Source organism: Mycteria americana, chromosome 5 (genome assembly GCF_035582795.1).
Source record: "Mycteria americana isolate JAX WOST 10 ecotype Jacksonville Zoo and Gardens chromosome 5, USCA_MyAme_1.0, whole genome shotgun sequence".
Classification (NCBI taxonomy): Eukaryota; Metazoa; Chordata; class Aves; order Ciconiiformes; family Ciconiidae; genus Mycteria; species Mycteria americana.
Genome location: NC_134369.1, coordinates 15,744,729 through 15,769,691, shown reverse-complemented (window position 1 = coordinate 15,769,691; position 24,963 = coordinate 15,744,729). Strand labels below are relative to the sequence as shown.

The window sequence follows — 24,963 nt, the reverse complement described above, 5'->3', positions numbered from 1 at the left end:
CTGTATTTTATAGCTTATTGAGAGGACTAACTTTGAAAGATCACAATTATTAGAAAACTGTTCCCCTCCCCATCCCATTGTCCTATGAACTGTGGCTTTTTCTCTTCTAGGAATTTTGAATTATTGGAGGTGAATGTAACAGCTGTAGGCATTAGTTACTTTTAATATGGTCTTTGGTTAAGTATTTTCTTGGGAAACATGAATCTTTTAATGAATTTAACTTATTTAACTTTTTGTCCTTGTCTTGTCCTATTGATACGCCCTTGGGGTTTACTGTCCATTTCTCCTTCCGTGCATTATGGGAGAGAGACTGCTTTTCTTCTCAATCTATCCACGTTAAGGCATCTGAATGCATGAATAGGTACCAATATTATTTTTTCCCTGTTGTGTGTATGGTGTACGTGTGCGCATGTGCTGTGTTTTAGGCTTTTTAGTATGCTGTAGTCATCCTAATAGCTATTGCTTTAAAAAAAAAAAAGAAAAAGAACCGCTAGCTTCTGTGTCTACTAGCAGTGACAGCTACAGGACATTGGCACAAAGTGGCTTTCTTGCGTATAAAACACGCTACTAATAAATAACTGAAATATATTTGAATTTTCCTTTAATCAGTTTGATATATTATGAACTTCAGAATGTTGTGTTTGTTGGTAATAACACACCATCTCTGTTACCCCTTTTGAAGCTGTGAATGTTTATGGTGTGATAGCTTCAGTCTCTCAAGGGAGAATGGTGCAACATGCTTCGCATTTTTATACTGTTTTCACCTAGAGCCTCTCAGGCAATGCTTTCAGCTGTGTTCATCATGCACCACTGAAAGAGAACCTGAAAGGCAAACGGGTTATGTTGATCAGGATGTACAGGTCAATTAAGACAGACAGCTGTTAAGCCCATTTATTGATGTGGTATGCAGTCTCTGCAGTTACTTACCCAAGGTTCTGGGTTTTTTCCGCAAGTATATAACCATGAATGGTAGGGTCCTAACGTGCCATCTGCAGCAGGGCGTAGTCTGCTTTTCTGCAGGAGTCGCTTCACTTCCGAATTCTAGCATCTTCTTCTATGGGCTCAACGTGGTCTGTGAAGGAACCCTGTAGTCATAAGGTCTAGCATTAAAATCACTGATTTCCTTTACATCTGGAGCTGCCAATTTTTCATCTGTTCTTACACTGGATGCTAACCATAAATTGCAATGAATTAAATGCTTTAAATCATATTTGTTTTGACCAGTTGTAATGGTCTCAAAATGGCAAAAAAAAAAAAAAAAGACCCCAATAACAACAAAGAAAACCCAAACCCAAAGAACTCAACCAGGCAAACATGAAAAAATTCCTGTGATTCCTAAATACCGGATTGATCAGAGCTACTGTTTCATGTATGTAAGTCCTGTTTTCCTGTGTTAAGGTAGGCAGATAATGGTGGGGAGGGAGAAACCACCATATATTCCCTTATCGGCCAGTGCTGTTGGGAAGCGGAGACTCTTTCTAGCAGAAGAGAGTCTTGGACTTCTCTATGTCACCCTTTTCTCCTCTTCCTTCTCCTCCTTCTTTTTCTAGCTGGCTGTTGTGCTGCAGTCTCATCCGTTCCACCACAGGTGTGATGGCAGGCCAGGGACTGACCCCTGGGGAGACTGTATTACCACAGTTTTCAAAACAAACTGAGGCTCTCCTTGCTTGAGGCGCAGAAAGGAAAGGCAATGTTTCACACTTTTGTAAGAATAGGCTGCAATAGAAAGGGAGTAAATTTCCCACAAAACTTAGAGCACTGTAATAGCAAGCAAATATTTTGCTCTTTGGAGCTGTTGATACGAGTCTCTAAGATTATGGTAATTTGGGAAATTCAGGGTAAACAACTGAAGTTATAACATTTAGGGAGGGCTGCACTGGATTAAATAGCCTGGGTTTTGGCAAAAGTATTGCTGTGTTTCTGAAGGCACCTGTGTTGTAGAGTGGGGTTTTTTTAGTTTGGAATAATGAGGGGGAGAGGATTTCATCAAAATAAAAAGACCAGTCATTTAGGGAAGATTTGTGAAATATGTTTAACCTTTAAAAGAAGATGTAGCCAAATTAAAAAGTTGAGATAATTTTTTTCCTTTTAAAAAACCCCCCTGTCTCAGCAGTGTTTCACGCCATTAGCTTTTGCGTGTGATAGCAGGTTTAGTTTTATAAAAAGCAGTTTAAATTACTAATTTTGTTTTAATATCATTACAAGAGCTTTCAAGCTGAGTGTACTGTCTTCAGTTTTTTGGAAAGTAAGGAGATGAATCTCTCCCTACTAATCTGATGCACATCTGTAAAGTAACTTTGAGGAAACGTAGTCAAGTGTTTCAGGACTGATACAACTTAGTAATACCTATACTAGCGCTTATACAAATGTGGATGAGATTTGATTAAATTCAACTAGCCTAGAGTTACAAAGACATTGCATACTGAATACATTTGAATATTGAATATATTTATAGAGGAATGTCCAAATAACCTCTAGTTTGAAGTGGAATTTCATGGAGTATTTTGGTGTGCAGAGATACTTGTCAGTATTTTATGTGCTGTGATGATTCCATGAGTATTACTAACTTTATCAGTAAGTCTTGTGATTTTTGCAGCTAATATGGAGGTTCAAGTGCACGCTTTAACCAAAAGATCTTAACATGCATTATAATCAATTCTTACATAAGCAGTTTAATTGCTTGAATTGTAAGATTTTTGTCTGTGTTTTGTCTGAATAAATTGCTTTATTAAATGAGCTGGGAAAACTGGCTTGCTTATGCATGTCTCAGAATTTCTTTAATTTGTTTTGTATGGTATTTATGGCAAGTGAAATGTATTAGTTAAGAGAAAATGAAAAGCTGAAATTTCCTACTATGAAAAAAAGAAGGGCTGCACTTTTAGTTTAATAGTGCGAGAAAGAGGTAGAGGAATTTCAGTAAAAATCAGAGAGTGCCATTTGAGTTTGCTGCACTACAGCCCATTGTGGCAGTGTAATAATTTTACCCAAAATTCAAGAAATGGTCAAAGAATCTGGAAAGTTTTTTTTAAAGATCTTGGGAAAAGTTATAGTAAATTTTCTGACGGGGAGGAAATGAAAGGGCTGTCTGACTTTTTTGTTTTGTTGTTTGTTTGTTTTTGTTTTTGTTCTTACAGGCTGTTCATACAGGTATGCGGGCATATATTTATAATAAGAATTCTGTTATTGGCTCTCAGGCAGAGCATTCAGGGATGCGGACATATTACTTCAGTGCCGATACCCAGGAGGATATGAATAGCTGGATCCGGGCTATGAATCAAGCTGCTCTTATGCAAACACGCTCTTCACTGAAGAGGCAAGTTCAATACAGAAACTGTTAGCTTTTAAAAAAAATTGTAATATTTATACATATATATAAAAATATACATATAAAATCAGATTGGTGATGATTTCTGGAAGTGATATTTGTAAACGTGTGCATGAAACTCATTCCCATTTTAAAGAAATAATTCTTTCTAATTTACATTCTGTTGCAAATTAGTTAACTAACATTAATTAAGAAAACCTGCTGTTCAGTATTTGTGTCTACACACAAATTGTGTGCCCACATTTAGTGACGTGGGTTAATTTCTGTATATATATATAATTTTTTAGGGAATTTCAGTTAAAAAGTTAGGTTTTGTTAAGAGGGAAAAGAATGTTAAAGATAGGTAAATCATAAGTGCATAGAATTATGGATATTAACTCATTTATGCGGGTATTAACTGGTTATTTTTTTGCTTACTTTGGTGGCCTTTAGTACTTGTAAGAGGTTTTTTATGGTTTTGTCAGTGTAGAGAAAAAAAAGCAGTGTTTCAAAAGGAGGATGTCCTTTGTCCCATTGTTCTTAATTAGTGCTAGAGGCAAATGAATTCAGCTGTACCTTCATGTGCTTCCAGTTTTTCCCTCTTTTTAAAATTGATGTAGCCTTCTTGATGTTTTGACTTTGGGAATGTGATTCTTTCCCTGCAACTCCTTGTGAAAGAAGACTCTGTACTGTGAGACAACCCTGCTTTTAACCCTTGGGGCTGTGAGGATTAAAATGTCATGGTGCCATTTCTCGGAGTATCTCACACTACTGCTTGCTTTTGGTAAATCAAATATAAGCAAAGGATCAACATCTCTGCCAGAGCTTTGCACCCTGTATGATTTTGTGTTAAGATTTTCTGAATTTAATTTAAATTTCAAATAACATGTAACCTGTTAGCTGTTTTTTCTTTATCTTCTTTATAAGGATAGGAATAATTGAAAGAAAAATTGGGGAAGTCTGGCGTGTTAGAAGTATTGATCCAGTGTTCTTCCTCTTAGTATACTATTCATTTTGAGACACTGAGTAGACTGAAATGAAAACAATTGTTTTATAGCACTTACTATAAAGCTTTAAAGAAGCTGAACTTAGTTTCAGAGAAGATGAGGTGCTACTCCGAGATCAATGACACTCCATTGAATTGTAAGAGAAAAAAATGTTGTTGGGAAGCTTATCTCTAAAAGGAGATGAAGAAAATTGCAAATGAAGTATGTTACATGTCAAAAGCCACATAAAACTTTTAGGATCCTTAGACATTTTATAGCATGTTGTAAGTTTAATATCGAGATTTCTGGTATAGCATTTTTGAAATATTTAGACAATAAGGTAAATAAATAAACTAGTGTGCATTGCAGCATGTATTGGGAGCAATGGAGTTTTGTTGGGGTTTTTTGTTTTTTTTTGTGGTTTTTTTTTTTTTTTTTTTTTTTTTCAGGAATAGCCCCCAGGTTAGAAATTCCCTGGACAATGATAGTACTAACTCAAATGTAGATATTGTTCTGTCCTCTTGGCCAGAAATGACTAGGCCCTAAGGCATCTACAAAGATATGAAAGACTTTTTTGACTTTGAAATGAGCAATTGTCAGTTTGGTTTTGTTTTTTTGGTTTTCAGTGTTTCCCAGGATAGGAAGACTTTCTTTTTTACAGTTGTTTGTATGTAATATTACAGAAGCTGAACACTTCTTTCATACCTATGTGTAAAAATGACTGAAAATACTAATATTGTATAAATGATTTCTGCGTCCTTGATAGCACTGTAAATGTAACTTTTGTCTAACTGAGATAACAACTGAGTTTTGCTGCATATATCTACCTTAACATACTTCTGTCAAACTTATCACAGCCTGGAGAAGGTGCTTTTGTGGATATCCTTTCTAAAATAGTAACAAGACCACATCAACTTTTCACAATTAAGCAGTGTTCATTACTGACATGTATTTTCTTTTCAGAGAAACCGAAAAAGTCGATCAGCAAGCTGTTCCCCAAGTCAATCATGTGGATGCCTGTAAAGAGTGTGGGAAGGCAGAGATTACAGATACAAAAGAAAGTTATCAAAAATCAGCTGAAATGCTTGGATATGATAAGCGTGAAGAGATAAGAAGAGAAAAAGAGGAAGAGGAGTGTTATATCCACAGAAAAGAAACTCTGGAAACTAAGAAGGGAAAGGCTAAGCATGCGTTAACAGAAGCTGATTCATTATTTCCAGACTTAACAAATGCATCGCGGTCCCAAGTAGCTCAGCCTCAGCCAGCTGAGAAGAATGGAACGCTTCCTAGTTCATTAAGTATGAGTGCTGGCCTAGTGGAGCAGAATGGTACCAGCTCATATAAAAGAGGGTTTGTTCCCAGAACAAATCCAGATAAACAGATTCAAAGAAAAAGTAACATGGCTCAAGTGGAGCAGTGGGTAAAAGTCCAAAAAGGAGATACAAAAAGGTTAGTAATAGGCCCATCTTTAAATAGACTGCCAAATGGCAATTTCTTAAATTAAAGGAAAATATGTATTAGTAATATGTTTTAGTGCAAATCAGAATGATATTTTACAGAGACAGTATGTAACAAAACTTACTTTCTCCTCCAGTACAGAATGGCATTTTTCAGGTGTTTATCTCATGGGAAAGTCAATATGGGATTGGCTAATCAAATTCCTTTAATGTTGTCACTATATTGCAAATAGAAAAAGTGAGATTAGAGTGCTATTTTTTTACTGTTTTTAATCACCTGTGCACGCTTAAAACTTCTTATGATTTGCTATAGTTGAAGAGCCAGAAAGTGAAGTGCAGCCCTTAGTTACCTCTTATTCATAAACAACTACACAATATAAATTATAGTTGTTTGTTTTCCACTTAAAAGTAAAGAATGCTGATTTTTTTTTTCTCCCTTCTATTCCTGTTCCAAACATCCATTCCCTCCTCTATATCAGATCACTGCACTCAGTCACAGTGTGTGCGTCACATATTGAAAGGTCTGCGTATATGCATTTAGTTAATGAAGAGGTCTTAGGATGTTCCCGTGGTCTCCAGGATTCTCTTTTCCCTTTTGAGTCCCTGAAAATTACATAAATTGTACCAATTGTACCATTTGAAAATCTCGTAATTGCTTTACTTTCAAAGCGTGCAGTCAGATTAGGTACCAGTTGAAAAAATGAAGTGATGTATATATGCATCTGTTCAGAATATCACCTTGTGTCAAGTGGCAAGAAAGGCAGTTGGGGGTCTGTGCTGCATGTGAGGATTTTTCAAACATGAGTAACCTACTGAATTAGTACCTTATAAATTTGCTAAAATCTAATTATAATATAGAACATATGGAGACATTAGCATGTGGTTCTTAGGAGGGAGAAAACATTTTGGGCATTTTTTTGATGCTTATTGAAGCTAATGTTTGTCATTTTGGATCCAGTAAGAAATTTAAGGCTTGCTAATTCTGTTTGGAAGTCCATTCTTCTACTCTTTTATCTTTGGAATTACCCTTAAAGAAGCTTTCATAAGTTTTGATCTTATATAATATTCTTCTAGACTGCTAGAGTCAGTTTACTTGCATGTTTTTTGCTTGGATATCAATCAGTGCTTCCTGAGAGAATATGACTTTAATGAAAAAAAGTACTTAGTATGTTAGTTCTTACACACACAGATGTATTAGTCTAAAACAATACAGAAAGCTATTGAACTAACTAGCCAGTGCTTCAGAAAACTTCTGTTGATGTTTTTCACATCAAAAATATAGGCAATGAACAGACTTGACTGATAGCTAAGAAGTACTGTTTTCTTCCTAATTACTCTTTCCAGTAAATCAGCTTTAGGTGTGTATCAGGTGTAGTGTTAAGATAGTGCTGTTGCAGGTGCCAGCTTTTGTTCTAGATAAAAACAGCTACCTCAGCTGGAGCTGTTAAGTATTCAGTGAAACTTTGTAAGAGTTAACTGCAGTGGTGTAACCAAAATCTAACTTTATATGTATACACACACATACACACACACGCACACATATATATATATATATATATAAAATTTTTCCTCTTACCTTAAGAACTTCCTTTATGTTCTATTTTAGCTCAGTTGACCTTGTTTTCTTTGTCTTTCCCTGACAAATGCTGTTATAGTCTCTGCATTCAGGATAAATTGCACATTACCTTCCTGAAGATTAACGGATTGATTTTTTTAAAATGGCACCTTCTCTCAACCTGCTGAGATTGTTGCAATGCACTTAACTGATGAATAAAAGTGGCAAGTTAGTTGTCAAATGTCGTCTTGATTTCAGGATATAGAAATTTAAGATAGAGATGATAATTTGACTGACATTCTGTTTTGATTTTAGTAAGTATGAGTGGACCACTTATTTCTTAATGCTCCATGTTTATTGTTATTCCACCTGAATTGTTACAAATAAAGAACCTCCAAGGATTTAGAAGCCTTTATAATTTGAACACAGAATGAGTACAGTTTTATTTGTTTCCTGGCTCAGGTGTATAAACCAGCAATGCTTGCCAGCAAGTTGATTGTGACGAGAAAGAACTCTTTCAGCTAGAGGCTTCACACAAATACAGCAGTTGTTTGTATAATTATTTGCAGGGATTGCACCTTTTATATAGATATTTAGATCTTTCAAATAGATTCCTCTTTTTATAAAGCACTCAGAATTGTTTGCTAACTAGTAAATGCTAGCTCTCTCTTAGACAATGAAATGTTAGCTGCACTGCAGTTGTGTCCAATGTAGTCATCGAACCTCCCTCTGTTCTCAGCAAAGGGGAATACCTGCTTTGGTAAGGTTCATGCCAGCCTTTGAGAGAGATCTAGAGAATTGGAAGGAGGTTTGAAAGGAGGCTTTCAGGAGATTTTGGTTTTAAGTAATCACAGGGCAGGACCATCAAACAGCAGCTGTCCAGAAATTATTAGTCTTTGATCTGATTCCAGTGCCTGGATAGACATAGTGAATACATAATTGTAAAGAATTTGATATTTCTAACAATCAATTTACACTTCTAAAAAAAATAAATCTGGTAAATGTAAGCTTAATATTTCCCAACTAAATGCAGTCACGTTGAGGAATCCTTGTAAATACAGTGTTAAACATTTCTTGTTATGCAGAACTTTCCATTTCTTCCTGATTTGCTTAAGGAAGAAACATTACTTGTCTTTGTTAGCTTCTGTGCATTCCCATGAATGGGAATCATGTTTCCAATAATTGTATTTGTTTTCTTTTAAACATTTATCTTCTCTTTGTACAATATCTTCTGTGTGGTTGCTTCCCATTGCAGACCCTGGATGGTTTTCATGGCAAATAATCATATAATATGGCATCAGGCCATCTTTTCACTCTTCAATGTCTGCTTTCCTTTTTATATTCTTTATACCTCATCATTCAAGACAGAGAGATTCTCAAGAACATCTGCTTTTGCTCATTTTTACTCTTGATCCCTGAGAAAGCAATTGTGCAGAGTCCCCTGTAGACTAACTTGAGTCATTTGGGACATTGTTCCTTCCCTGTTCTAGAAATTGGTATGCCGTCTTAGTGCCTATTTTTGTATTATGCAAATTATTTTTAAGGGTCTGAAAGCTTGTATGGTAGAGATGCCACTTGCTTAAAGCCTGTCATCTTAGCTGGAGGTTTCTCCCTACTTCATATACTAAGAAATTACAACCTGCCTGTATGCAGGCAGTTGCCTCTGCAGTTCAGCTTTGAATATGACTTTCCCTGTGCAATGTAATGCACATACAACTTGTTCTTTTTTCTAGCAGGCTAAAGTATTGCATGAAGCCGGCACTTCCCAGCTGCTCAAAGTACTGCTTTCATCCAGTTTTTAGTTCCTCTCAAACAAAGGCATCCTTTTCTAGAAGAAAGGCATGACTATTTTTTTCCCCCAAAACTCACGGGGTCTTTGTTTTCAGACTGCTTTTGCTCCTAAAGCTCCTAGCCCTGATGACTTAATCGACTACCAGTAATTCCTGCTGATCTGAATACTTTACCTTTTCATGTCCAATTAGAAAATAACCACACACAAATGGTTTGCAACATTCAGTAGTTTGCCGATGCCTTCATGAGGGCTCCACTAGGTTGGAGTATAGGAATGGTTAAGCCCCCTTCCCCTTTCTTCCACAGAAAAATCACCAAAGAATCTGTCCTAGATTCATGCCTGTCTCTCGTCCTTTCAAAGCGTTACCTGCTCCAGACTTTCTCAGTTCTCATTCCTATCTAGAGAAAACACATTTCTACCAACCACTTTGATTTTCATGTGGAAATAATTGGCAGTACAGTACTGAACATACGGAGTACACATGATATAATGAGCTAGACAAATAAAAGAGGTTATTTGACCACTAAATGTTGATCTTTGAGTTGCCCCTGTTCATACTACCTGCTTGCTTTAACCTTTATTGTGAAATTTGAGGATAACATCAAGGTTCTGTGGTATGAGGGAGCAGAGCTTTTATGAATTTGTAATCCTCCATGCAGCGCAGGGCAGTTATTCTGCTTTCTGACATGAGGAATTATATATCCTCTCAAGAGCATCCATATTTCAAGACAGCCCAACAGTGCCAAGTCCTGCAAGCAGAAATAGATGGAGGCAACTACTGAGCTACCAGCAGTCACTGCTAGCAATTCTTTTCCCCCTGCTTCTGTTATTCTTGGATGCTGAACAAAGATGTTCTTTTCCATACTGCCCTTTCTTTCATGTGGAATTCCTGCAGTTCACACACCATTGGGTCTCCTGCTCATGCAAAGAGTGGAGCCTACCAAGTGGAGTGATGAACATGCTCTGAGTTTCTTCATTTGTGATTTGTATGTTGTTTTTATTTATTTTTTGTACTGTTGCTCTGTGACAAGTCTAGCAGAATGGTTTTCTGTTTGGAGATCCTGAATCAATGGGCGAGTGACTACAAGTACAAAACCCCCAGATGTTTAAATGGAGAATCAGAAATTAGAGGCTATGGAAAAAGCATGAAGCTATGGAAAGATTTTGACTTCAAAGTAGGAGAGGGAGCTAACTACACTTTGTCCAAGCTTTTGCCAGTTCTGTCTTAACTCTCTGTCTACTAAAAGATTTAATTTCTACAGTTTAAGTGCATTATGGATGCAGTACTAAAGCCAGGATGTAATGCCTCTTTTTATATTTTAGTTTGTCAATGAGTTTTGTTGCAAAAAGCCTTGTGTTGCTTAAAACAGTAGAACCAGTTGGTTTCTGGAACCAGTAGAACCAGTAGCATTAGGTCAGATGAAAGTAAATCGTACAGAATTGGGGACTTTGAGCAATTTCTTACCTTTTTTTTGCTTCATTCACATGAACAAAAATTGTCTGAGATACTCATTCTATGATTGGTGAGATTTTTTCTTTCAGTTTAAGGTAATTTTTTATAATGAGCATGCATTTGTTGTTCGTGAACTGCTCCACCTAGTGGTGAGCAAGCTTTCGATGAAAAGAAATATTTTAATTTACAGATTTGCTCTTTAAACATAGTAATTCCTTTCTTCATGTTCTTGAAATTCTTTTTGGTCTAAGTACATAATGCAGCTGTCCCTTAAGTTTATTTCTAGTAGGTTATCCTAGGTTAGACACTGAATTGAAAGCCTGTATTTATACTCTTTGCGTCTTTGCATGAATACAGTGTAATGTTTTTGTGTAGAGTAGACTTCATTAGTATTACTTGGTTAATATTTCTGTAAATTCTTTTAAAATGACTCTTGTATGTTGTGTCTTGTAGCTCCTATGCTAATGTCATTAGATTTTTATCAGTCACTCCCACTCATCAATGTATGCTGAAATTTACCCTTTTTTTTTTTTCCTCCCTCCTTTACAGCCTGACTTCTGATCAGACTCTTACACGTCAGGGTCCCAATCCGCCTTTTCCTGAAAACTATCACACTTTGCCAAAGAATAGCAGGCAGCTTTCAGGGAGCTCACCACCACCACCAAACCGCAATTTGCCGAGTGACTACAAATATGCACAAGACCGTGTCAGCCACTTGAAGATGTCCCAGGAGGAAAGGAAAGCAAATAAGGATGGAACCGTTTGGCAGCTATATGAGTGGCAGCAGAGACAGCAATTTAAACATGGCAGCCCCACTGCCCCACTTTATGTAGGTTCTTCAGACTTTATTGATCGTGGTAAGTCAAAAAGTTCATTAGATGTTCCACGATCAATATCTGTTCCGCCCTCTCCGTCTGATATTCCTCCACCTGGACCTCCAAAAAGCTTTCCCCCAAGGAGACCACATACTCCTGCAGAAAGGCTTACAGTTAAACCATCTGATGAGAGACAGACTGTAGACATTCCTTTTGCTGGATCACCCAGGAAGATACGAAATAACGCTGTAAAGGTTTGTATACAGTATAACTGATTTCAAACTATATTCTGTATGTGGTGTTGTACATTGATAATTTAATTTAGTCATTTTCATTGCATCCTTCCTTGTGTATGAAAGATCGTGCAAGTTGTAAAAGTTAATACAATGAATAATTTTCTCCTAAAAATTTTATCTTTCTGATCATTTCAGATGTATTAATTTTTGTTGATTAGGAAAGGAAAGTTGGTGGCATATCACATTGGTTTGGAATATTTTTATTAAAAAACTGGAAGGCGTATGTTTATATGTATAAAATATACAAATTGTAGTATTTTAATGTATAGAGTAGGTAGGCAAGAATAGAAGACTCAGCAGGATGAACCCTTCTTGATTATTTACTTATGCTTGTAGTCTGCAGTGTTTGCTGTGTCTGCTTTCTCTACATGCTTTGCTATGGTAGTTAGTCTTACAGCTGATTCAGTTTTAGTTATGGCTAAAAACATAGTAATTTTTCATGTGTTTGATAGTTTAAGCCCTTTGCAGAGTTGTTAGCATTGGGCTAACCAAAATCAAATAGTGTTAGTCTGAAACTTTAACCTTTTGCAGAATTTCAGTATGGGTTTTTGTAGGCACTGTTGTACCCTTTTATCCAGAGGTGACAGAGGTTTTCCTATTTAGTACTCCACATGGCTCTCCTTGCCTAAGGAAATTAGGGAAAATCAGGATTGAATCAATGTAGAATATACTTGTCTTGGTAGCTCTTACACTGGAATAAGTGGAAGTGGAAGCTTCTGTATTCATCTGATTCTTTGACCTCAACGATGGGCTCTGATGGAGGAAAGTATTTGCAAAGAAAAAGACTTGTAAATTCAGATACCCAGCGTGGGTTCAGGGCCATGACTTTAAGTTGCATGCCAGCTTCATCCAGTTTAGATTTTTTTTCCTAGTGTATATGTGGTGTAGCTGTCAGGTGTCTTTCAGCATTTATAGATTTATAATATTCTGTCAGAGGATGAAATAGTCTAGTGATGTGCAGCACTAGAAATTAATATTTTTTTTTAACTCCCGATTATATTATACCAGACATTGGTTTCTCCATGTATAAGTTGAAGGAGCATTACATCCCTTACAAAGGAATGTACGGCAGTCTTTTCCCTTCCTGTGCAATGTAGCTGCATAAATTTTACTCAATATAAAACTCTTTTTATGTCACATTGGTTTTACCAATATAGGGAAACACAGTTTTCCTCATCTGTAAAACTTTTCTGTGAAACTTCTGTAAAAGTTTCTAGAGAAAAATGCTCATGTTTTTATGTGTAAGCACACAGCATCTACAGAAATCTGTGATACTCCCCCCTTCCTGGAATGCTTTATTAAATTCCATCCAGTTACACTTTAAAAAAAAAAAAAAAAAAAAAAAGAAAAAAAAAAAAAAAGAAAAAATGCAGAACAAAACAGCATTCAGTGAAATTCAGAGACAGGAATAAAAATATACCATGAGACATTTAGTCTGCCGTGAAGAAAGCCATAAAAGTTTGGCATTAAGAGACAGATGAAAGAATGGATGTGCAGTACGTTTTCATACTATAAGCAGAAAGGGGTAGATCAAATACGATTATTTAATAAAACCTCGTATTAATGGAACCCATTGCCACAAGGTGTCACTCATGTCAGTAGCTTAGTGTTCCCTGGCTAAAAGAGGGCGTTCACAGTTGTTACTGTACGGACTGCCAACCTGCTGTTGGAGGGCATAAGTCAGCCAGCCTTTCTCTGGGAGACATTGCTGGGGGTAACTTCATGAATATTATTGTTATTTGCTGGAAGCCACTTTGCATGTTCTGCTGAAGCATCTTGTGCTGCCAGAATCTGCTGATCTGCCCAGCTTCACAGGTGATAAATTTGTGTTCATTCATAAGTTTTACTTAATCATCAAAGGATCTGGCTGGCCCATGAATGTTACCATGATCTAAGTATGCTGTGAATTCAAATACAAAATTTGTGGCAGAGTGGCATATCTTCTGAATTTTCCATCAAGTAAAACATACCTCTCACTTGAGACAATCCTTACAATTCTGGCTGTGGCTTCTTACAGAGCTCAACTCACATTGATCGACGCTCTATGCCTGCCATGGGTTACATGACACATACTGTGAGCGCACCCAGTTTGCATGGCAAGTCGGTAAGTTGAGAGAGCAGTTACTTTTCCTTTTGTGTCATCATAGTATTGTAGTTAAGTTTTAAAATCCTGTTCATTCCATAGTAGTTGTATTTTTATTAGTTAAAACATAAATAACTTGAATGAGAACTTAATCTTAACCAGCTGCCAGTAAAACCTGTAGGAAGTTTGCTGTTATCTGCAACGTGAACAGGCGTGAGCTGTCTGTTATTACAGGATTCAACTTCTATTATGTTTATTTGACCAAATGCAGAGTTAATGAAATAATTGCTTAATCATGTCAAGTAACTGCTTTCTGGGCACTGAGGTGAAAAATGTAATTACAGTTACTCTCCCTGAAGACTGCTAATTTCCTCTTTACAATGTGTCTAAATACCTGCAGCCTGAAGAGCTAACATTGCTTCTCATTCGATTAAGGAGACATCAGGCTAAGTTGGCTAGTATACGAAATTACACAATCGCACAATTACTGCAGCACTTGCCAACTAATTCCACCTATCAGGTCAGCTGCTGCTTGGCTCATCTGTGCTGTATGACATTTTGTGACTCTGCAGATGCTTCATTAGTGGCATGCTTGAGTCTGTGCTTTCTTGCCCGTTCTTTGGTATTCTACAATTCCCAGGTCGTTTGCGGTTTTTCTTTGCTACTGTATTTGCTATAAAAGATGAGTGTTTTAAGTTATAGGGCACCAGTGCATATATCTCGAAGTGTTATGTATACTTTCTTTTTATACTATTTCTGAAAATGCTGCATCTTCAGAAATGTGGGTTAAAATATTAGATAAGTTCATTCTAAAGCAAAACCATTTCTTTGTGCTGCTTTCATGATGGGATTGGCTCCCTGTGCCACATGCTGCGTCATCTGCAAATTCAAATGCGTCGGCCAGTTTGTACATTCATATGAGCTTGTAACTGTGTCAGTTCTGCAGGTGAACGTTGGTTCATAAAAGCTCATGGGGCATCTTGGATCATCAACAGTGCTCTTGATTGCACTGATGTATGAAACTTGTAAATGTGAGATCAAACAGAAATGTACTTATAGAGCTCTTCAGTTCATATTAGAGCCTCAAAAATGGAGCCATCTGGGAATAAAATGTGGTGACTCTTCTTGGAATTGGTGAAGGCTTTATATTGGCCCAAAACTAAAGGAATTTTTTTAATTTGGAAAAGTTTCATTTCCCGACTTACCTCACCTACAGAATGATTGCAATAAGGTGGGTGATAATAACAGCGATTTCTCAAAAAATGGGCAGACTTTCTAGTCAAGTACTCAGCCAGACTTACAAGCTGATTGGACAAGAGTTGTAAGTGAACACCTCTAAAGAAATGCAAGTGTGATCTATTGATTTTATGGCATAAAGGGTTTTTCTTTTCTTTTTTAACTACATGTTCTCATTGGCTCAAAACTTGAGAAAAGGTATAGTTCTGTTTTTCTTTTATTCTGAAGCTTAATGTACCCAGGATATAAAATCCTGTCAAACTAGCAATAAAATTCTAGGAATTTGGGGGCATTTTGGCTGATTACAAAGCACTTTTGCAACAGTTAAGCTTTATTTTGTTGTGTATTTCAAATACCTCTTTTGAAAAAAGGAGAAATAACTTTGTTATGACTTCTGTGCATGCTTTTCTTGAAGCAACTGTAATGAAGATGTTGGTAGACAAATGTAACTATAAAATTATGATGATAGCAATTACAGGTGAGCCAATGAAAAATAAGGATCAAGTTGAATGCTATTACTTAAGACAAAATGGATTCTCTAATCATATAAGTGAGATCTTTTTCAGTATTTTATTCACAAAACTTATTTCATACTTTCCCTGAACAAAGGAATTCATATCTTAAAATGTGTATGAAATGTGATCAAAAGTATTCTAATGATTTGTTATATAATGGCTACTAGTTACATTTGACATTCAGTTAGGTACAAGTCTTCTCTTCTTCTCCCAAAGAGACGTATTGTGCTGGAGGACAACACCGTAACTTTTTCAGCGAAGGGATAGTCAGTAGAAATTGATCTTGAAAAAATAACTTTTGAAAATCTATTGTTTCAGGTAGTTACATGCCTCATTAGAGGTGGAAAACTCAAATCTATATGTTTGGAGGGTGGGCATGAGGTAGTAATATTCTTGGGAAATATTTTGCCCATTTTTCAGCTGTAATTAGCAATATGCTGGTGGAACAAATGTGCTCTTTTATGTACTTCCTACTCTGTTATTTTGTTTCCTCTTTCATCCATTTTCTTAGATGTAACCAATCCAAGTATTTTGAAATTGTTTCAAACTTTCAAATACATTGCATTTTTTTTTTTCCCTATGTACTTACCTTAAGGCGGATGACACTTACATCCAGTTGAAAAAGGATTTGGAGTATTTGGATCTAAAGGTAGGATTTTATAGGAGTCTGCTTCCATTATTTCTTTCTAACCCAGTAGTCTTTTGTGTATCATTTTTGTACCTGAAGGTTTTCAAATCACTTTCTGTTCAGAGATAGAACCTCTGGGTCTTTTGCCATCACTATTGCACTTAGAATATTGAGTGTCTTTATAGTAGTGACTATACAATTAAAGGGCAAGCTCAGAAAATGTAATTGCTTCGGTTTGTAGGAAGAACTTGTGTTACTGGTACTTCAGGTGAATGATATTATGTAAGTATAGAGAAATCAGATAAAAAACTGATTCAAAATATTTGTCTGCTGTAATATTAGAACCAATATGAAGTCAACTCCTCTAAGTTAAAATAGGGTGTTCTTTTAATCTAGTTTTTTCCCTTTAAATCTTCTTGAGCTAACTTTTTCCTTGTTTTTCTAATATGCAATATTTATAATGTCTTGCTTTCGTGTGAAAATGTGGTGATTAATTAGCACCTGTCGTTTTCATATTATTACAGCTAAGAGTTTTCCAATGCACCCGTTCATCCATGTATCCATAGATATAATCTGCCCAAATAATGTTACGTGATATTTCCTTTTTAAAAAAATTTTTAAAAATGTGATATTGAGCATCAAAGCATCTGTCTAAACTAAATGGCTTCTGTATCTGATACACCTGATAGTTGGCAATTTGAAAGCAAATCTAGACTTATTAATATCAGGTTTTGAAGGAAAAAAAAAAAAACCAAAATGTATAATCATTTTGCTTAGCAAAGCGGTCTACCACTTTCTGTGGTGTGTAGGATGTCTCACTATGTATAAATCATATGGTGTTTCTGAAAATCAAGGTGGAGTGAAATTTGACGCCTTGTTATCCTTACTGTTTGCATGTATGTAGGTTCTGACTGATGCCATGGGGCATTGCATATGTGCAACTAAGGAGCTGATTGGACCTATTAGTATGTGTATTTCAATTTTATCTGATGTTTTAATGGCTGAATATATAACCAAATATTTCAATGGAAAATATTAATAATACATATTACACATATGTATAGTGTCATTTATATATATAAAGATAGAATATTTGTCACATAATATATGTGGTATATATAGTCTAAATGATCAAATATGTCAACTGTTGTAATCATTAATATATGAATTTAAAATTGGTTGGACGCATTTAACTTCAGGCCTTGTTCTTGGTTTGTTCATGACTGTGCCAAATGTAACTGCATCCCAAGCCATCGGCTGAATTTTATGACAAATTTCAATTTAAAAGGTCCTACAATTTGAGAAATTTTTAATAAGCAGTGTTTTGTCGATTATAAAACACAACAATTTTCACAGTTAAAAATGGCCACAGTTTAAGCCTCTGAAAATGTTATGTGCTTAGCCAAAGTATCAGGATGGGTTTTTAACTTTTTAGTGGATTCCATCCAGATTGATTTGTTGCAGTCTGGGACATGAAGAACTATATTTGGTCTCCCAGGAGCTCCCCTTGTGCCTTCCTGCAGCCTGCGCAGCACCTGATGAAAGCAGCCAGGAAGAGAAATATGGGGGCTCCTGATCCTTCTGTGAAAAACTTAATCATAGAATAGTTTGGGTTGGAAGGGACCTTTAAAGGTCATCTAGTCCAACCCCCCTGCAGTGAGCAGGGACATCTTCAACTAGAGCAGGTTGCTCAGAGCCCCGTCCAGCCTGACCTTGAATGTTTCCAGGCATGGGGCCTCTATAGCCGCTCTGGGCAACCTGTTCCAGTGTTTCACCACCCTCCTCGTAAAACATTTCTTCCTTGTATCTAGTCTGAATCTACCCTCTTTCAGTTTAAAACCATTACCCCCTGTCCTATTGCAGCAGGCCCTGCTAAAAATTCTGTCCTCATCTTTCTTATAAGCCCCCTGTAAGTATTGAAAAGCCACAATAAGGTCTCCCCGGAGCCTTCTCTCCTCCAAGCTCAACAACCCCAACTCTCTCAGCCTTTCCACATAGGAGAGGTGTTCCATCCCTCTGAGCATTTTTGTGGCCCTCCCTCTGGACCCACTCCAACAGGTCCATGTCTTTGCTGTGCTGAGGGCTCCAGAGCTGGAGGCAGCACTCCAGGTGGGGTCTTGCCAGAGCGGGGTAGAGGGGCAGAATCACCCCCCTTGACCTGCTGGCCACGCTTCTTTTGATGCAGCCCAGGATATGGTTGGCTTTCTGGGCTGCAAGCGCACATTGCTGGCTCACGTCCAGCTTTCCATCCACCAGTACCCCTAAGTCCTTCTCCTCACGACTGTTCTCAATCCCTTCATCCCCCAGCGTTAATGTTAATGTTAGCATTAGTTCCCTTTTGAAAATCTTGACAGTCAAAATGTCAAGTGTGTTTCCATACGACTGAACTAATTTTTCAAAATGGGCATTTCTTAATAACCTTCTTTCAGAAAGTGGTCTTTCAGTAGTGGAAATGTAAAAATTCAGGTCAGGTTGCTGAGAGATTAAAGAGACCATGTGAAACTTGAGAAGGTGTCTTTGTATTGGTTAAATTTGTGTTTTGCCACTAAATATAAATTACTGAAGAGATGCTTTGTTTTGCAGTATGAAGAAAAAAGAACAGAATGCTGGATGAAACTAAGCAAATTACATAGTGATTTGGTAATGGCGGAATATGGCAAATTCACAGTTAATATACGTTGTACCTGTCATTTAAGACACTGAAGGCTTAGATAGAAAGCCTTTTAATTCAGGTCTCGCTTTTGACTTCATTGGGCTTTGAGAGAGGCCCACTCTGATTAAACAGTTTCAAACAAGACTGAAGATTTTAGAACTGCAGTTAAACTTTTTTCTTTTCACTAAATCCATTATTTCTGAAGATCTCTCTTCCTAGAGGTTTTGAAATATAACTTTTCAACGCGGAATAGTAATTAAGCAATTAACTGCATAATGCATGCCATAGTACTAAAACTGATTACAGTAACTGGTTACACAGCATTTAGTAATTTGCCATTACTCACATGTTTTGTCCCTGTCTTGCTCTTACCCTTTTATATGAGCCTATTTTTTTATTATTGAAGAGTTTAAAAAATATTATCTGAGAAATAATTTTGATGTTAATACTAAGATGATATTGTTCAACATTATAGTGTATTGTCATAACATAAGTATAAATGAAATAAAAATGTTCCAGAGATATTAATCCATTTCAGTAGTTTTCTCTTGCATGCAAGCTAGTTCTGACATTAAAAAAAAAAAAAAAAAATTCTAAAGGCTGTTTACTCACGCTATGAGGAGCAATTATGATAATTTTGAACTTGTCAAATGCCATGCATTGTGGAGGTTTCCTTTAACAATATTGCCCTTAGATTATGAACTTTTTTTTCCCCAGAATTGTTGCAATGACTCTGTATTCTTTTTTCATGAAATTCATGAAATTTCATGAAATAGAGGTATGTGGAGCGTGAAAGAAATGGTGTAACTGTATGCTATAGCATAACCATGCCTTTTCTGCCAACAAATTTCCACAGTTGTGTTTCCACAGTTGTTTTTATCTCTAAAGTGGATAGACCCTGTATTAGAAAAGCAGAAAGGAAGAGCAAAGGAAAGAAAAACTCAATTTTCCGCACAAGCTTCTAAGATGACTTTGCAAATAAGGTGAAACACAAGTGGTGAAGGAAGCTTCCCTTTTCATGACTATGAAATCAAGTTCAAGCAGGCTACAGGAGGGATGGATGGGCAGTCTCACTTCAGAGTAGTTTACAAGCATTCCCGAGCAGGTTATACAATATACGGATGAGGAAGTATAGGAAAGTTTGTGTCACTAAGTGTAATTTGTGCAACCAGTTGAAGCAAATCTGGGGCCCTCTCAGTGGTTCAACAGTGGTCCTGCTTCATTCTTCTGCAATCATACTGTAATATCTGAAGCTGTTTGGTTTCTGCTGCAGTTGAAAGAGGTTGCTAGTGCAATCTTGTGTCACATAGATGATGAAGGAAAAAGTGCATGGCAGGTATTTGTTGTGGGAGGAAGGGTAAGTGAGATTGAAATAACTTTTTTCACTGAGGTTTTAACTAGGTTGCTCAAATTATCAATACAGAGCTCTTGGTGCAAGTGTTACTACATATTACATGACAAAATATCTCGCTGTAATTCCCAACACTCTTGAAACTGCAACTGGGGAAGTCTGAGCAAATCCTGGTTTGTGTTGTGTGTTTGTATGTGTGTTTTGCAAAAGTAAAAAAGTCTTATGGTTGGATGAACAATCTACCCACAATATAACAAGATAGGTAGATATCCCGTTGTAGCTTCTGTAATGGCAGATTATATAGACTATAAACCTCAAGCATCAATGTGACATAAGAGCATGTGATTGCTGCTCATGGAGTTTTGAGTTGTAAAGTTTGGGGTCTTTAATTTTTACATCTATAACAAGCTATTACTAAACTTTTGTTTGAAACAGATAGAAAATAATGGACCTCTGATCAACATGATATACAAAGTGCTAAAGAACTCAGCACAAGGGTTACTATCCAGTATACATGTAAGACTGCTTGCATCTGAAATGTGCTCATCCCATTGCTTTTTAAAATAGCAGTCAATGTTTACATATTCGGGCTTTTACAGGTGTCTTACGGTAAACAGTAAAGCTTTCTGTAAGATTTTCTTTTTTCTTTTTTTTTTTTTTCCCCCTTTTGGAGTCTGTGTGCGAAATTATGGCTGACCTCAGTGTTTGGTTTCATTTTATCATGTTTTGAAAATGATTGTGTCAAGTAGTGACTCCTGTGTGTAATTTTGAAAATGTGAAAGCATGCTGAATCTTCTTTATGTTCTCATGTTCACTGCTTGATAATTAACAAATTCTTTACAATTCTGATTATGTAATTTAAAATATCCCCAAAATCTGTAGGCTCTGGTTTTTATGTTAATTCCATTGCTTTGAAAAAGGCTATTGCATTCTCTTAGTTTGCAGGTAATTAAATATGCAAAATTATTACTTTGACATGCTAGTATTTATGCTTATATTTAATTATTTGTTACTGCTGTACATAGGATTTAGCATTTAAATAATTCCATTAATACTTTTGAAAGAAAGGATTTTTCTTACATAAACACATCATTGTTGAAAATGAAAATATCAAAAAAATGAAAGTTTTGAGATGCAGTAAATGCTTTTGATTTTAGTGGTGGGGAAGTAACATTTCACCACATGAAAACATGTGATAAGTCTTTGAATGGAGTCTGCCACTGGAGAAGAGAAGACAGTAAACATAAATGATAACCATACTCTTCTGTCTTAAACATACTTTGTTATTTGAAAATACTATGTGTAGATGACTGACTTCACCTAACATGTTAAATGAGAAACTGAGGTTGTATCAAAGATTTATCTACACTTACAGTAAAATTTAATTACTTTAAGAAAGCTAACATGATCCTGTAGGTGCCTGTTAGGTTAATAAGTAAACTATGTAGCTTCAAGTCTGGAGATTGCCAGTCAGTCGGTAAAAAAGCAAACTATCCCTTCTACCCCACCAAAAAAGCCAACTTCTGCTCTTATATTATTAAAGACAATATTTAGGTGAACTTTTCTTCATAAGCTCTTGCCTGTATATAAATAGAAATATACTGTATATGAGTGGTGTACTTCTAAACACCAGGTGTTTCTTTGGTAAGATAGTATTTGCTTTAATGAATCTTTAGAAGTGTTCTAATCTAGTAATATTGTCATTAGATTTTAAGGCTTTTAAAAACTGTATGATTAATGAGCTGTATTATATTGCCATTCTCTTAACTTCATTTATTCACAAAAAGGGTCCCATGTAGACAGTGGAAATAATAAACTTTTCTACAGAGATAGACATGCCTTCATTTTAAGATTGCTGTGGAGGTTGGAAGTATAATATAGTATAGTTTCTGTACTGATTTAAAAACTGCATTATGTGGGAAAATAATCTTCTCGCCAGAAATTGAATATGAAGCGAGTGATTTATGGAATGAGAGACTTGTCATACTATAAACATGTCAAAGTAGATTAATTACATTTAATTCCACTATAGCACTTCTATAGCAGTCTGTTTTTAAAAAAATGCACCCTGCACTATGGAAGAGACTACCCTTTGTAGAATGAAATAGTTGCCAAAAAGTTGTATTTTTCGTCATTAATTAATGCTGTTATTCTTGCAACCATGCATTTAAAGGAACTATTGAAGTCCTTTGTCTTCAAGAAAGCTATTAAAGCCGAACTGTTAAAACTATTTGGTTTTACAGGAACAGGACCTTTGTAACCATAAACAAGTAGGATTATGCTGTTTTGTACAGAATTTTAAGCTACTGTAAGCGTTATTAAGTAGCCTAATATAACTAGTAATCCTTTCTGATAACATTTTTTTAAAAACTAAAGCCATATTTGAAAATATTTGTATCCAAAATTGTATTCATCTTTGTTAATAACTGAATATTTAACAAAACTTTTCATTGCTGAAGCATAATTAGGTTTTAGTTTGCAACAAATTTTTCAGATCTTTAAAACCTATTCCTCTTAGGTGACAGGGCGTGACACGTTAAAAGAACGAAGTACAAAACCTGTCAAGATTGCAGAAAGTGATATTGATGTAAGTATCAAATACCACTTCAGAACCTCCCTCTTGCATTGTTTTGGCTCTTTATGTTGTACTGTTATGTGTTCACATTACTATGCTCTTTGGGGTAAAATATGGCTAGCGGAGACTTTTCTGCTTGGTTTTTAAAATCTAACATTATACACTTACATGATTTCATTTTTCAGGTCAAGCTAAGCATTTTCTGTGAGCAAGACAGAATTCTGCAGGACTTGGAGGACAAGATAAGAGCCCTTAAGGAAAATAAAGTAAGTAGATTAAAAAGGGTTTTATAAACTAAAATTAACAACTTTCATCTAATCATAAAATATGGAATTACAAACAAAAAGTCAAATTACAGGATGCTGCTTGCATTGTAGTAGTTTTCTTTGGACATATGTATAAAGTTATATAAAGAAAATAATTGTTTTTTACATTAGGATGAGTATGCACTTTTAGAAAACATGTTTTTGAAAATGAATGTTTTAAAACCACATACATTTAATTTTTTGGCATTTATTACAAATTGGAGTGCATACACTTTTCTGTGTAGTTTTGCTTTGTGTCTTAATATGTATATGGTGTGAGGTGGAGTCATGTTTCATTTGCAGTTCTTCCCACCTGCACAAACATTGTTTGCATAAATAGCAGTGTGCTACCATATTGAGCTCTCACTGTAACTTGTGTGGTGGTTTGGGTTTTTTGCTGGTTTTTGGTTTTGTTGGGGTTTTTTTTTTTTTTTAAGTGAGAGAAGTGAGTGAGATTCGAATTTGTAGTAATTTTGGAAACCTATGGTGGTTTATATATAGTACTGTGAACTTAGTTCTGAGGGTTATGAGTGAAATGCTGGAATATCTTCTGTGACAAGTTTGTAGTTGGAACCCACCTCCTTTCCTCTGTGCCTGTTCAAGTCAGAGTTCAAATAGTAGACAATGACAAAATGGTTTGCCTTTCCTTGTCTTTCCTTGCCTGTATGTATCTTTATCTGCTTCACTGCCTATGAGCTATAGCTGTCAATAAATCGAGGTGGTTCAGAAAAAAATCTATTCTAAAATGGAAGTACTGTCCCTGTAGATCCTTCAGAAGAGCTATTATGCAAAAATGATTCAGTGTTATTTACTCCTGACTGAATGAATCGGGCCTGCGTAGTGTTTCAGACAATATTTTAATCCCTCACATGGCTAATTCAACTATAGCAGTGAATGAGAACCTATCCTTAAATAAACAGCTAATGCTGTGCTGTGGTAGGGCTGTCATAGTTCTATACTGCTTAGTGGGAATTTTTCTGAAACTGTAAATTACAGTTTTGTACAGACTGTAAACAGAAAAATTCCCCTCTCACTGCTTTGTGTTTTCCAGTTTGGCTACTTAATGGAAAGATTTAATGGAAACTATCAGATAATTTTGGTTATAATAGTTAATTAAGGCTCTTGCACTTTTTCGTTTACATTGTGGTCTTCACAACAGGAGGCCAATCCTAACCTCTAGTGGCTTATAGGAAAGACTGGGGAGGTGGAAAACAACTTTTATTTTCCCACAGGTAGATCCATAAAATTCCATGTAAACGTTGCAAGCTTACTGCCATCTTCTTTGTTAGGATCAGCTGGAGTCTGTTTTGGAGGTGTTACACAGGCAGATGGAACAGTACAAAGACCAACCACAACATGCAGAAAAAATTTCTTATCAGCAGAGACTTTTGCAAGAGGATCTCATACATATTCGGGCTGAAATATCCAAAGTTTCAACAGTATGTGTTTTTGGTTGTTTCACTAAAACTGTAATTAAAATACCAGTTAGCGTAAAACTGTATTGTTCGTTGAATAGGGGAGTTAAGTCCTGTTCTGAACTGATTTGGTTAAGGTACAAGATACTAAACCAGAACAAAAAAATTTAAACAATCTCTCCAGCTTTCCTTTTCAATGCCCCCTTCTCCGCCCCCCCAAGCTCAAAAAACTTTTTAATACCTTTTTCGTTTATGTATGGGGCTTAAATTGCAAATCTTTCAGCTAGTCCTTTGAAAATGTAAATGTGATTCCATGGTATTTTTCCAGGGGAAAAGGCATTGGGAAAATCTGTTGATATTTTGGTCAAAATTAACTGTTGACATTATGACTTAATAAAATTCAAATGCAATTTCATGTTGCATTTTTGTTAATAAAAGTATTTCTAAGAATTGGCCATAAAAGAGAGTATATTAAACCTGTGTGTTGTCTACTCATTATATTATTCCTGCCTCTTAATGAATGTGGGACCAGCTCTTCATAAGA

General features: G+C 36.0%; 1 protein-coding gene across 9 annotated transcripts in view; it reads left to right on the top strand.

Annotated features, from left to right (window-relative positions):
• Positions 1–24,963, top strand: part of PLEKHA7 (pleckstrin homology domain containing A7) — a 172,928-nt gene that overhangs the window by 125,011 nt on the left and 22,954 nt on the right. For 8 of the 9 annotated variants that reach the window (XM_075502237.1, XM_075502238.1, XM_075502236.1 and 5 more), the window contains 8 exons: positions 3,135–3,313; positions 5,254–5,739; positions 11,097–11,616; positions 13,676–13,762; positions 16,088–16,141; positions 22,643–22,711; positions 22,885–22,965; positions 24,294–24,443. In XM_075502237.1, the coding sequence (XP_075358352.1) occupies positions 3,135–3,313; positions 5,254–5,739; positions 11,097–11,616; positions 13,676–13,762; positions 16,088–16,141; positions 22,643–22,711; positions 22,885–22,965; positions 24,294–24,443 (1,626 nt within the window). The remainder of the gene's footprint in view (positions 1–3,134; positions 3,314–5,253; positions 5,740–11,096; positions 11,617–13,675; positions 13,763–16,087; positions 16,142–22,642; positions 22,712–22,884; positions 22,966–24,293; positions 24,444–24,963) is intronic. The other variant, XM_075502239.1, reaches the window with a different exon arrangement.